The 15,144-nt window shown below is 42.8% G+C and overlaps 1 protein-coding gene across 1 annotated transcript in view; it reads right to left on the bottom strand.

Annotated features, from left to right (window-relative positions):
- ST8SIA6 (ST8 alpha-N-acetyl-neuraminide alpha-2,8-sialyltransferase 6) overlaps nucleotides 1-1,088 on the bottom strand; it is a 45,214-nt gene extending 44,126 nt beyond the window's left edge. The window contains exons 1-2 of the mRNA XM_058814136.1: nucleotides 874-1,088; nucleotides 565-660 (exon numbers count right to left, since the gene is read on the bottom strand). Of these exons, the coding sequence (XP_058670119.1) occupies nucleotides 565-660; nucleotides 874-968 (191 nt within the window). The 5' untranslated portion in view covers nucleotides 969-1,088. The remainder of the gene's footprint in view (nucleotides 1-564; nucleotides 661-873) is intronic.
- Nucleotides 1,089-15,144: the final 14,056 nt, after the last annotated feature.

Genomic DNA, 15,144 nt, shown 5'->3' with positions numbered 1-15,144 from the left:
TTTTACAAAGTACCTTCACATTAAATTTCACAGCATAAAAAAACAGGCTGTAAAGCAAAAATCTACACTGATCTAGAAGGTCAAGACACAGGATCAAATGAATGGGCTCCCACAAAGTACAATGCCAACCCAAAACTAAACAGGCTTCATATGTCTTGCCTTCATTGTAAATGGATTGTAAATGATAAATCTGCATTTTTAACTAAATACAGATTACAAAAACAGTAATAGCATTTCCCAGCTCCACCTTCCTGGAAAGAAGAATAAAAAGATACCTGGAACGTGTCATTCATCAGGCACTTTTTGCATCGTACGCTAACAAAACTGCTCTACGCAGTATTTTATTGGGCTCGAAACCAACGGCAGAGTGACAGCCGTCAATAAGGGGGCCCATGGACAAATAATTCATTATAGTTAAAGCAAAGTGCTATTTGCCCTAATAATCTCTAACGCTCTCTCTGATCAAGCTACCGAAACAAAAGCGAGAATGAACCGGAGCGAAGGCGAATTTCTGCTTTTGCAGACCCGACCTCACGGACCCACCAGCGGGCGTCCAGCCCGTACCTGTTCTCGGTGTGAGGAAGGGGCGTCAGGGGAGACCTGAGGGCTCGCACCACTTTCGGCGTGACAGCCGCTACTCCTGCGTCCTCCTGCCAGCCCCTGGCAAGCGAGACGGGAAAACAAAGTTGTCAGGACCAGTGATTGAACATCACCCGGCGAGAGCGGCGCCGCTCTCCTGCCCACGACCCGCGCCGAGCCCAGACCGAGCCGAGGGCATCGCCAGGGTCCGCCGCGCCCCGCGGGGCTCGTCCCGCTCCTCCCGCCCTCCCCAGCCGGCTGCGGACCGCGGGCGAGGCCGCCCGGCCGCCCTACCTGGCGCGGAGGGGCTGCTGGCCGCCCAGGCGCAGAAGGCAGCCTCCCAGCAGCAGGCTGCCCAGCGCCGCGGCCAAGGCGATGACAGCCCGCATGGTGCGCTCGGCAGCGGCACCCGTCGCAGCTACGGCCCCATAGTATTTAAGGGAGGCTGCGGGGAGGGGGAGGCGGCCATAGCAGCCACAGGGTCTCTGCGCTCCGCCCCTCGCCCGCAGCCCTGCGCCGCCGCCGCCATCGGCCCCCCCTCCCGCCGCGGCCGCCGCGCGGGCCCGGCCCGCCGGTGCTGGTGGGGAGCGGCTGGGCTCGGCCGGCGTGAGGGCGGCACCCGGGCGGCACCCGGGCGGTCTTTGCTAGCGGCCTTTGCTAGCGGCCTGTGCCGGCTGCCGCTCGGGGCGCTTCCCGCAGCGCTTCCGTGTTGAGGGCGGCGGAGCGAGGGAGTTGAAACTGCCCAAACTTTAATGGGGGAGAGGGGCGCCCTGCGGGACGGCGGCGGGAGCAGGGTGCGGGGCTTGCCCGGCGAGGGCAGGCAGCCCTGCCCCGTGGCTGGCGTATTGAAGCCGCTGCTGCTTCAATAGCTCTTTCTCTGAATTAAAAAGTAATAGTCAATGTGTCCTGTGTTTTGTCTCATAAAAGGTATGTAACATAAAATTATTTATATTATAGATAAAAATGACCCCACGTGGAACACGGTGCGTGTGCGGCTCGGGGCCCCCCAGCATAAGAAGGCTGTGACCCTGTTCAGAGGAGAGCCATGAACCTGATCTGAGGGATGGAACCCCTCTGCTGTGGAGACAGCCTGAGAGCTGGGCTGCTTCAGCCTGGAGAAGGCTCATTACAGCTTTCTGTAGGAGGCCCACAAGAAAGCTAGGGAGGGACTTTTTAACAAGAGCATGTAGTGATAGGACAAGCAGGAAGGCTTTAAACTGAAAGAAGACAGGTTTAGATGGAATATTAGGGAGATATTCGTTATTGTGAGCATGATGAGGCACTAGAACAGATTGCCCAGAGAAGCTGTAGATCCCCCATCCCTGGAAGTGTTCAAGGCCAGCTTGGATTAACCTGACCTAGTGGAAGGTGTCCCTGCTTATGGCTAGGGGTGGTTGGAACTAGATGATCTATAAGGTTCTACCCAAAACATTCTATGTGTCTATCATTTGGAGTGGTTTTGGTAAAGAAATGCTTCTGTAGTAAGCTTGTGTCTTTCTATGTGATGGTGCATTCAGTGTTGCTTTCACAAACCATTGGTATGAGAAACCTAGTAAGGAGACAAGGTGCCAATAATTAGGTCCCCCGTTATTGACAGTGGGTCGAAGAGATGCTGTGACTTACAGCAGCCTTTCAATTGTGAGCTGACACCTTGTTTTTGCAGATTCTTCCCTATCCTTCATGTTTTCTGTATCTGTGAGCATTTCCTTAAGCCTTGGAGCTGCTGCTCATCAAACAATGGCTAGAAAGTCTCAAAGTAAGAGCTCTGCTGCTCTATATTAATGAAGTAACACAGACTTGATATTGTGAGTGGTTAGATATAACAATAGGAAGCAGCAAGCCTCCAGGAAGTGCACCAGAGGAACAGCACAGCACCATCTGTGACTGTGATGGAGTATACAGGGAAACACGTAATGATGTTTTTGGGGCATTTGTTCGCTTGCTGGTGAGCAGGGCTGTGGGTGCTGGTGGGAGCGAGCTAGAAGCAGTTGGCTGGTGTCCCAAGGGGTTGCAGGTATCTGACTGGCTCAATGCACAGTCCCCCAGGAGCACAGCTCAGTTGTCTTCTTGGCTTTGAGATACTTAATTGTAATAGCAAAGCAAAGCCAGTGTGAAGACTTGTGAAGTCCTGAAGAAGTTTGCTGTTTCAAGATTCTTGTGAATCTCTAAACAGCAAGCTTCTGAATTGTTGTGATTTAATGTAAATGTCTGGAACATGAAGATGATTCATCACCACTTCCCAAAAGCTTGCTTTGGGCCTATCCTATAAAACCAGTTGACACTGTATACAATAAGTAGGGGGCCTACACTCAAGCTTTTCAAGGTATGTGTGTACTGATCAACAGATATTAGAAATATCAATCCCCCACCACCTCTGTAAAACATGAAGGCTCCTGCTTATGTTAGTGGATATCATCAGCTATTTTGTAATACCCATTAAATACCCTATGTAAAACAATAAGTCTTTCATCTTAAAAGCCTAGTGGTATTCAATTCCAGCTCTGAATCAAAGACAACTAAGAATTACAGTCCAGAAAAAGATTTGGCTTTTGCCCTCACTGTTATTTCCCTCTGCAATACAGTTTTCCTGGGAGTCCTGAGGTATCACTGTCAGCTAATCCATGGGAAATTTAGTGATGCCAGTGAGGATGTAATATTTCAAGTTAGAGGTCTGCTGCCAAGGCTAGTCTGTAGTACAGTAAAGATTTCTTTTTCTGAGATCAGAAGGTTAATCTTTGTGTCATATTAAAGTTCTTGCAAAGAAAATGGGAAGATTATAAACTAATGTGTTTAGATTAGACTTGGCACTTGGTGCTTGTTGTTTACTAACAAGTTTACAAACCGGTATTGATTGATTGTCACAGTATCTTTAGATGTTACCAGCCTTAATTTCCTGGCTCAGCAGCTTAGTAGAAAGGTTAAGTGACCTTACTAAATGGTGAGATAAGAATCAATGGTGAATCAGAATTCAAATTTAGGAATATTGGATTCAAAAGACCAAGTTTCTCTTGTGTGGTGTTGCCATATCAGAAGTGATGGTTTCAGGTAATGTAATGGAGAGGGTCAAAATGATAAAGGTACAGGTGCCAAAGATACCACACAGGAAAAGACAGAGACTTAACAGTGTACATAGAGTCTGTGTCCCATCTCATCATCCTCCTCACAGCTGGAAGCAGGTGCATTTTGGCAGCATCCCCCATCCTCTGATTCCCATTAGCTTCTGAAGTCAGCAGGAATTGATAATTGCTGGCTTGCACAGAAGGAAGAGATCGCTAATCAGCCAGGTGGTATCATCATGACTTTGTTACTGAGCTCCTACAGCCCTGCTTAGCTGCTAATTTGGAAAAGCAAAGTGCAGCCTTGCTTATCATCCATGAAAGGCTTCTGTCCCCCAGGTCAGCAGGATTGCATCTCGAAAGGAATCTGGTGGAGGGGCCTGTAGGGCTGCTGGTCACATGGAGCCAGCTTAGCCTTCTTATTTCCAGCAGCTAAATCATATTAAGAAGCAATTAATGTTCATTAAATGCTTTTCTAGTGCTGCCTTCTCATCTAAGCAATGGCTGTCATAGGGATATTAGTTATTGCAAATAGGAGGAGAAATGACTGTTACAATTAACAAGAAGAGAAAGGAACTAAAGGTGTTCAGTGAAACTGGAGTCCCATGTTCTGGGGAAGTATGAGAGGCCCCAGAGTGAGGTATTGGTGCGAGACAACTATTTTGGTATTTTTAGCAGACTTACAATATGCTTTTAGCAAAAAGAAACTTGCAGCAAATTCACAAAACAGACATATGTGTTTCAAACTGGGAAAAAAGCCATTGGTTCATTGCATTTCACAACTTCATTTATTTCCACCCACGTTTTTGGGCAACATGGTTTTACATAATGATAAACTGTGAGAACTAAGGTGCCGTCTGCCAGACTCCAGGACATCAAAAGGCCCCAATCATTCCACTAAAGGAAAATCACAAAAAGCAATGCATTCCTGTTCCCCCTTAAAATAAAAAAAGTCCAAACTAAATAATCACCTTGTGTGGCTGTTGCTGCTATGCTTTTTATCTTGCCTTAATGTCTTTTTCACTATTTTTTCCCTATTTTTTTCTCTCTTTTTGTTTGTGTCCTGTAACTTAAAAATTAGTCTTTATTAAAATAATAATTAATAACTAAATTCAGCCAGCAAACAGTCTGTTGGGATCAACTTAAAGCCAGCTAAATTATTAGGTGTTTAAAAGCAGTTACATGTACCATCACTTTGAGATGTTCATCAAATGTGCCAGTGATGACTCATCCAGTCAAGCACCATTCACTCTTTGGAGAAGGTCAAGGTGAAAAAAAACCAGGGCACCTGGAGAAATCTTCAGGACTCTGAGTGTCTCATAAGATGTCATTCTTACAGAATCACAGAATATTCTGAGTTGGAAGGGACAGACAAGGATCATTGAGTCCAACTCTTAAGTGAATGACCTGTATGGGTACTGAGCTCATGACCTGGTATTATTAGCTCCCTCTTCTAACCAACAGCACGACTTGCTTCTTGTGCACAAAATTAATGATTTTTCACTGTTGTAAGCTATGTTTTTATATCCATCAGAGTGAGATATTGTGTACACTTCACCAGATTCCTTTATTTAGTTTAACTGAGTAACCAGCTTCTTCTCTTTAGCAGTGATGACCCAGCCTGACGGCAGATAAATACTCATGGCCAAAAATGCATCTTGTAGCATAAGCAGACTTGAGGCCGGTAACTACTGAAAATGAGGGCTCTACTGCCAGCCTCTGTGTGAGCCTTCATCCCATTAAGGGCACTGCAGGCATGGGCCCATGGCTGTGGTTCAGTCCGGTGTGTATGCTTTTCTAAAGGAAGCTGATGGGCCAGTCTGACTTACAATGAGGTACAAAGGAGGATTTTAATTCAGAAACCTAAAAACTTGCAAGTTGTTAAACTGAAGGGAGATGATTTTTTTCCCATTCTCTTTTCTTCCTCAAGGCTCTCTGCACGACATCTTAACATGACACTTTGCAAAAGGCCATACTGGGTCAGACTAGAACAGTGTGTTCTTCAGGCAGTGCCCAGCAGCACAATCCCAGAAGAACTGTGCAGTGATCCATCCCTAGGACCCTTTCTCAGCTTCCAGCAATCAATGGCTCAGGGAATTTCTGAACTAGAGCTAGCTGTGTGTTTAGTTGCCTTTCATGGATTTTTCTTCCATAATTATGTCTAATTGCTTTTTGAAACCATGTAAACTTCTGGCATCAACAGTAGCTTGTGCCAATGATTTCCATCCAAGATGAATCCTTCCATTACAATTAGCCCAGGAACAATTTGCATGTCTCTGTTGTTATTTGGAACTCTGATCTCCTTCGCTGAAGGAGATGATGTGCTAAGTATTCTTTTGCAAAGAATTTTACTACAGTTGCACAAAACAGCGCTGCTGTTAATACAAATTCACAGCATCCATTGCTAGAATTCAGTGGGAGTTATTACAGAGCATACTGTGAATGCAAATTAAAAATAATGCACAATACTCAACCAAATCCTAATGGACCAATGGCACAATGTCAAATACATCAGGAGCAAAGACTTCTAATACAATTATTAAAACCCCAAGCAAACAAACAAAGCAAGTAAATTAGCCCTGACAAAAAATGTTGGAGCAACATTTACTTGTCATAGATCAGCATGCAGAGTCACTGTACAGCTCCCAGAGGCTTTTAAAATGCCTGCATGGCTGAAGGGGGAATAAGCCCCAGGGATGTCATATAATGGAAGGGCTCCCATTGGGCTCTGTGGTCAATGGTTAAGGTAATTAAGTCAAACTAAACATTTCTTTCCATCACTGAATGTGGCACAGTCTGTCCAGCTGCCCATCTGTAGAAAAATCCTATTTGGGATCACGTGTTTGTTGAAGTGTGCATATAAAATACACAGTGATTGAAATGAGAGGCCATAGTGGAGTCCAGAATCATCCTTTATGATACCAGTGGTGGGGTGTGATTGTCACTCAGCATCATTTATGTTTATGAAAAATCAGAGCAACAATTCAGGAAAAAAATGCATGATATGAGTAAATAGCAGGAATCATTTGGAAGAAGGAAAAAAAAAGGCAGGTGTATGAAGGCCTAATCTTGCGATGGGAAGATTATCCACTAAGTTTCATCCAGGAGGGTGGCCAAACTGATCAGCTCCAAATGTCTTTTTGGGATCACAGTGCACTGGAAAAGCTGGAGCACTTTTTCTCTTTCTTTTTTAAATTTTTTTATTTTTTTGAAACATTCCTTTGTTTCGTTTGTTGAAATTCACGGTGTACAATAAATGGAAAAATAAGCAATAATCCTATGCCAAAGTATGAGGACTGACTACTTCATTGCTATGGAAGAACACCACGGAAGTGGTACAGAGCACCATGAACTCATGGTTTTGAGGGGTTTGGAGGAAGAAAGACAGGACCTCTGTCTTTAAACTGGGAAAAAGCCATTAACCTCATCAAACAGAGTTAAAAATATAACTGCCCAGATTGTAGCCTAAACATATTCTTACATAATAGTGATTTTCACAGTCTCTCCTGCAGTAAAAATTGTTGTATGCTCCATAGAAACATAGCAGCTGAAAATCCTAGATTTTCCTTCTTCTATCATCAGGTACTTCTCAGGGTATTTGCAGTGGTGAAGTTAATGCTGATAAGCCTGTGATACAAGGCGGGGTGCCAGAGGGATGCAGGTGAGGGATGTGGGTGTTCACAGCGGGATCAGCCAGACGGGGCTTGTGGCTGGGATACTTTGCTGTGGAAAGGAGATCACCTGGAGGAGAAACCATAATTCATGGAGCTGTGTAGGAAAATAACTGTGAGGGTGCTTGAGAGTGAGGGTTTGACAAGGTCCCTTAGCTCAGATGCAGCTTTAAGCACATGTTAACCTGGGGCCAGACTTGAGCTTCTGGTGAGACACCTGCCAGAGTGCTCTGAATGCTCAGTATGTCTCTGAAGTGAAACATCAGTGTTTACACGGTGCAGGGGGCATATCCGTGCAGTGATGAGGAAAATCAAGACAGTCATGGATCCTTCAGCACATCTTGGGAAGAGAAATAATATAGGAAAATAAGCCATAAAAAAGAATCTGCCTCTTAGCCTTAGGGTGGCTTCCTGTTTCAGAATCATCAGTGAAAACAAGGGGGGAAAACCCTACACGGTTCTTTATCTCTGTTTACCTAGTAACATCTTGAGCCGTTTATAAACTGGAACTGAAAGCCTTTACCTCCAAACAGAAATAAATCCAGGTTACTTTAAGAGCTAGCAAGATATAGAGAAATTTGGGGATGCTTGCTGTAAACCAGAGTTGTATCAGATGTCTTTTTTTCCCCATTCTGAAGTAATTATCTTTCTGAATTATGTTGGTTGTACACCAGAGTCCAAAATGGGCCACAACATGATGGGATTCATGCCAACATATGAGAGAGCCATCTCAGGCAGTGTGTGGCCATTGCTGTCCTGCTGGGGAGGGGACTGGCAGTGGAGCAGCTGGATTGGTGCTGCCCAGCAGCACAGCCCCTCTCTAGCATAGAGAGAAAGTGAGAAACCTTGGCTGTGCCATGGCCAGGGGCATGGAAGGTGGCAGGCAGAGGCCAGGGGAGAGAGTTAGGACATTTTCCTTCTCATGGCAGATCAGCATCAATTGGGCTCTGCTCTCTCCCTCTCTCTCTGTCTTTCTCCTCTAAATATGTAGTGCTACGTATGGGGCTTCAGTAAATATGCTGATATCCCTTACCTCAATGACAGGCCTTGCTGATTGTATTGCAATCACTTTCATTAGGCGCTGCAAATATACTGCCATTCCTGCAAAATCTGTCTGCTGGGTAAGCCAGAATCCCTCCTATGGTTCTCAGATAGTCACTTATCTATTTCTCTCTCTCTCAATTACTGTACTTCCAGAGAGAGCACATTTTATTTTGTTATATCCAGTGCCTTTGATGGCCTGGCAGAAAAATAATTAAGATCTAGCAGAGGGGAAAACCAAATGTAGCTTGGGAAGAGTGAGTGTCATTTGAACAGAAGGGATCAATAGCAGCTCTTATGTTTAGCATTACTTTCACAACAGGCATTTAGTACCTAGCTTCCAGGTAAGACTTTCTGCAGCATATTGTCAGTTTCTTCTTACAGATTGACCAACCTCATTTTTAACCTTGAGAGCTTCAACACCATACCACTTATCTGGACATCCCCTACAGTAAACGAGTCCATCTAAACAGACAAAGTTTATAAATACATGGTTTGCATACACCATTTCCGAGTCTTCTATGTTGAACAGTCTTGGCATCACCAGTAGATCTGAAGAAATATAAAAATGTATGACTGTTTGGGAAGAGGACCCAAAAGGAGCAAGGGAAGGAGGATGGAGGCTGCAGGACAGTGAAGAGGTGCATGGGGAGCATAGGGGCTCAGTGTGGGGGACAGGATAGCATGTGAAGTGTGCAGAGCCTGAGCACTAAGGGCAGAGGGAAGGGAGGATGAAGCTGAGAGGAATGCTGATGCTTAAAGTACCATTATCATGTGCTGGGAGATGTGCATTTTAAATACCAGCATTTAAAATCCTTCGCCTTTAATGTTGTGTTTGCATATTGCATGAGTATGTATTTGACCGAATAGCTGAGTGTATGTAAAAGTCAATTCTAAAGCAAGGAATCATCACTTGGAACCTGCAGCTGGAGAAAATTTATTCAGCTCCCCAGATGCACTCAGGCTCAGCTTGGCTGTCCTCAAGAGCAAACTGAGAATTTAACAAGTAAGCAATATGTGAAAATTTTTTGATAACTGTTGGGAAGATCATGAAAAACTGAATGAGTCCCCTGGTGACAGCTGACCAGAGAGTAACAGAGAGAGCAGCAAGCAGATACAGCAACACTTCCCTGAACTGCTCCAAACCACATTACTTGGATCTTCAAGGAGAGATAGTGCTTCAGCCTTTGCACCACCTTTTTCCATCTTGTGTGACTCAGTCCTCAGTAATGCGGAATAATTTCCCTTCTTGGGGAAAAAAAACCCCCAACAACCAACAATCTTTTCACCATGGATGAGATTGAGACCACAAATTCAGCCCACATTGAAGGAGTTGGAACTAGGTCCCTTTCTCAACAACAGGAAACCAGATTTTCAGCCCTGAATTGCATGTTTGCATTTCTGAGGCACGTTAACATCTAGCTGAGGATGATGTGCAGGGGCAGGTATCTGAAAGATCTGCTGCACAGGATATTTGCATGTAGCCTACTGAGCCCTGTAAGACAGGAACCAGTCATGGGGCCCATTTCCTGTCTGGCCCAGTGATGCATGTCAAGATCTGAAGCAAGATGATCTCTGAAAATTAAAGGGTGCCAAGTAATTCAAAATTGTGACATATTGATTTCTCTGTTCAGACACCATATAATTCATAAAGCTGCAACACAGCACCATTACTCAATGTTTGGTCTTCAATGACCGGCCCAATTATAAATACTGTTCCTACAATTTACTGACTTTTACATTTATTAGGCATGTATTTTATCTAGACTTATAAACAGACCATTTTTAACAAACACAAAAATATTTCAGGCTAAACAAAAGCAAGGACGCATTACTACGTAAGTGCACTTCCAATGCACGATGAGAAGGCGTTGCCAGATGTTCTGTAGGAAACTGGGGACAGAGGTGTGAGCCAGGGAGATGTGAGCAGAGCAGGGAGAATAGCATTGGTAGAGCACCAGTAGGAACCCAGGCCCTGAGTACAGGTTGGCTGAGGTCCTGGGCTGCCTGAGACATGAGTGGCATTGCTTTGAGCTGCACACTCATTTTCCACACACAAAGCATCAAAGTATTTTCCACAAACTGCAGCAGCTGTGTGAGGGGACAGCAGGGAAGGGAGAAGTGTTTTCCCCAGGCTCTGGGTGAAGGGACTCTGAAGGAGCTCTGTGGTGGGCACATGAAGATCAGATCTCTCCTGAGTTTTTTTCCTGGTTGTAGCAAACGGGCATTATTTTCTGTAGATTATAGCATGTGTACTCCTGTGTTCAGGTAACATAACAGAAAAAGTGACAGAGCTCCCCCTCTGACCTTTGACTGTACTGATCTATTCTGTAATCCAAAGGGTAAAATAGTATAACATTTGGAAATTTGGATTAGATTACTGAGTCCATAGGTAGTTACTTTTATTTCAGTAAAGTGAACATTTTTAGGAAATTAGGTAAGTTATGAAATATAAACTTACCTTGCCATTCACAATTTTTTTTAAGTAGCCTATAGATACTGTGTTTACCTAGACAGGAAGCAAAATGAATAAATTATGTACAAACAAGCTGGTTTTGCCAGTTATAGATACGAACTTTATACAGGCTTCTGGTTTTAAAAGGAAGCTGAAATGATACATTTTGCATTGAAAGTATCAACCTCATTATATCTATTTATGTAAAAGATCTTTAAAAAACAAAGACGCAAAATTTTACTTTTATAGGACACAGATGGCACATCATGGCTGGGTTTCATATTATCAGATAGAGTCATATGAAATATATACATCCATATCTGAACCATTCACCCTGGTTCCATTTATACTTAAATGAAAGATACTCATTTCTGGAGAGAAATTTATCTCATCCAAAAGTGAACATTTTAAGCTGATATTTGTTATCATGTGTGTAAAAAACCCAGAGACACTGTATTAGCTAAGGATGAGTAAAGCCATCTGAGAAATATTTAGGGGAATCAAAAGCATTTGTGTCCTCATCTAAAAACACTGATTTTTTCATGTATTCAGACATTATTTTATGAGGTGGCAGCAAGCTTTTAAATGAGTATTACTTAAATAGCCTGGCATACAGCTTCTACTAGAGATACATGGCTGAATCAAGTCACATTTGACATGGACTAAGTTTGATAGATATAGGGTTTAATTACACTTGCATGTTTAATTATGTGGGAAAAATAATTTGGAGACTTGGTATAATGCGTGTTCCAATGCTACCAACTTCCTGAAAGGTGGTTGTGGTCAGGTGGGAGTTGCTCTGTTTCTCCAGGCAGCAACTGGCAGAATGAGAGGACAGTCTTAAGCTGTGCCAAGGGAAATATGGGTTGGATATTAGGAAAAACTTTTTTACAGAAAGAGTGACCAAGTACTGGAATGGCCTGCCTGGGGAGGTGGTGGAGTCATCATCCCTGGATGTGTTTAAAAAAAGACTGGATGTGGCACTTGGAGCCATGGTTTAGTTGAGGTGTTAGGGCTGGGTTGGACTTGATGATCTTGAAGGTCTCTTCTAACCTAGTGATTCTGTGATTCTGTGATGTTCTCATGGCCTTATTGACATGAGTTATCTTATCCATGGACACCCTGCTATATTCATACTATCTACTTCAATTTCTTCTGAATTTAGAGCCAAAATTAACCTTTATTCTTTTCATGTAGAAGATGTCTGCCACACTCACCTTATAGAAGGTGGAATTTTTCAAGCACTTACCACGGAAATTAAAGGTGGTTTTGCTGTTAAATTCCCTGGAGACCAGAATTAATTGGTAGGAACTACACAGAAATCCTGCATCCACCAAAATAAATAACTCATCTATCATCTGAAGGGCTCTGGTACCCAGGCTGGATGGCAATGCTGTGCAGAGCACTACCAGGGTTGTGGCTCATGCTGTTCATATTGAGAAAGTCACAAAGTGTGCACTTGCTTTGGGAATTCAACTATCAAAAGTCCTATCTTCTCAAATTTATGAGACTTTAAAAGAATATCGGGTTGATTTTTTATTTGCATTCATGAGAAAAACAATAATTGACAAAAGTCTAGGTTCAAGTCAGTGAACCATAGGATCATTTAAGCTGGAAGACCTCTAAGATCATAGAGTCCAACTCTTAACCCAGCACTGCCAAGTCTATCACCAAACCATGTCCCTCACTTACGTGTCTCTACAGCTTATATTCTGTCAGGCTGAGCATGCTTCTTCAAGAAAAGCAGCTGCCACAGGATTGAATGTACTGCTGAGCCATAAATGTGCCAGGTGAATGGGCCTGGGCACAAAGAATCCTGAGAGCCTCAAAACATGGTGAGTACAGACACAGCCCAGCTGTGCAGGAGGCCTTTCTGGGCAGCAGTACAGCTGGAGTATCTTAGTGAACAAAGAGAAGCTAAACTCCTTAAAAAAAAGAAAGGGTTGGCAAGAGTGTTAAAAAAGATCTTAATCTGTAAAAAAAATCTGCAAGAAAGAAAAAAAAAAAGACTCACGCTCCAGTTCCTGACTTCCTGGAAAATTACAGTAAAATTAAAATAGAGCAATAAATCTGCTCCTAAACATCTCCTGTGAACATGGTCTAAGAAATTTTGTCTGTTGCTTTTAAGTCATTGTATGGAATTGCAGAAGTTGAAATATCAAAGGAATTTCAATCATGCAAAACATCCTGCTATTCAATAAAAAGCTATTCTAGTTTTGTAAATTCCTCCTGAAGAAATGACTGTTATGGGGAAGGGAAAGTAGTAGGTAATGTAGATGGTACTGCCCCAGAAGCATAGCGAGTTTGGCTACACAAAGAACTTGTTTTATGATTATTCAGCTATTGCCTTTTCTCAAAAATATTTACTGAGGTGTCCTGTTAGTTTGAAATAATAGTTTTCATAGGATTTCTTCAATGAATCTGCTATTCTTAATTTACCCCAAACAGACATTCTTTGAGTAGCTGTTTCATACTATAGCCTAACTTTATGTAAAAAACTTTAATATATATATATATATACATGAGCTGGGATAAGTAATTTGTCCAGGATGTAGCAGTGTATTATACTGCCATGGAATTAAAAAGCAAACAGTTTATTAATGAGTTAGCTTCATTGTAAAGTCTAGATTAGATTAGATTAGATTAGATTAGATTAGATTAGATTAGATGTGGTTGCCTTTCTCTGGCCAGGATTAAAATGTTTTCAAAATCACTTTGAAGATCAGGAAAATATTCTCAGGACAAAGTCTCAAAAAATTGAAGTATACCTGTGATTTAATTAGGCATCTTGAGTCATTTAGCATTTCCCTCACTGCTTAGTCACTGGAGTCATGAGATTCTGAAAAGACAAGCTTTTCCTTTAAAAACTAAATTAATAGTCCTTAAAATTGCTGAGGAGAAAAAAAAAAAAAATAGAAAGAAAGCTCCTCAGTGCTAAAGAAACCAAAAGAAAAAAAGGGTTTTGGAAGAACTGCTGCGTTCCTATGAAGGATTTTTAAAAGAGTGTTTGATAATATCAGCCATTACTAACCTACTAATGTGGAAAAGAGACTGTATAGGTCACAGGGAAAATTTTTAAAACCATTATGCACCTCTTGGTCCTTAGAAGAAAGTCCCAAACAGTTAATGATCAGGCAGAAGAGCTGCAGCCTCTGCTGGAACGCAGTCCAGAGCCTGCTCCATCCCAGCGCAGCAGACGGCGAGCGGCGCCCGGGACAGATTGCTCCCGTCTGGCACAGCTGGATCTGCTGCCTCTTCCTGGCCCTCTCTGACATTCACAGCGCTAACAGCTCAATGGCAACCACCCTCAATCAGCTTCTATATCAACAGCTTTCTACAGATCTCACAGCCCTGCTCCGCTCCGGGGCTCGGTGCCAGTGCCGGAGTGTCCTGAAGGCGAGGGGAGGGATGCGGGAAGGGGCCCCAGGGCTGATGCGCACACTTCCCGTATGGAGTGGCACCGGGTCTTTGCCTCCAGAGAGCAGCCTGGGCAACCCCTGAGGCATTTAAGGTCACAACAACCACTGTGTGTGTTAGGACAGCCTCGATGCCTCTCTCCAGCCATGTCCAAGAGGAAAAAAGCAAAATGAGAAGGATGCAAACGGTAAGCTTTCCCTTGGTGTAAACCCTCAGCTCTGTGAAATCTCCAAGTCACTGGTTATCTCTAGACTGTTTCGTTAGAAAAAACCTGAGGTTTTTTTCTTCCAATAATTTGTGTCAATTCCTCTTGAACTTCCTTGTTACATGGAATTGAATTTCACAGTTTGGTTGGGAATTGTGTGGGAAAAAAAGGAAATAATTCTGTTATTTGATTTGCATAGGATATCTGATAATTTCACAACTTGATCGTTATCATGTACAAATAGTGACTAACATTTTCTCATGAACCTCATACCAGACATTGATTTAATTAGCCTTGTCTTAATCCTTCTCAGTTTATTAGTTCTTTCCGATTCTTTTACATTTGGAAGCCATTCTCAAAAGGTTTCAAAAAATTTAGGAGCAGAGCTTATGAAAAATCCAGGATCTGTCTTAAGACAGATAATTTGGCATTGTCCTTGGTAATTAATTTGCCATTACCACATGCCGTATTTCTAACAAAGTCTTTCTTGCACAAATTCAAAATACAGGAACAACGAACTGGCCATCTTTTACCTGCTGCTGGATCAAATCATTGAAAAATATACAAAATCAGAAGAACAACATTAATGTTTTATAAAGGAAAAAATGTAATACGAGATTGTATCTTTTACCAGCAGTAGGGGGAAAAAAGAAGAAATATTGCTTCTAGATTTTGTAGAAGCCTAATTTGAAGTAACTATTTATAGATGCTGAATATTAT

The sequence above is a fragment of the Ammospiza caudacuta genome, chromosome 1, assembly GCF_027887145.1.
Source record: "Ammospiza caudacuta isolate bAmmCau1 chromosome 1, bAmmCau1.pri, whole genome shotgun sequence".
Classification (NCBI taxonomy): Eukaryota; Metazoa; Chordata; class Aves; order Passeriformes; family Passerellidae; genus Ammospiza; species Ammospiza caudacuta.
Note: the sequence above shows the minus strand (reverse complement) of the source record. Positions and strands in the feature narration are given on the sequence as shown.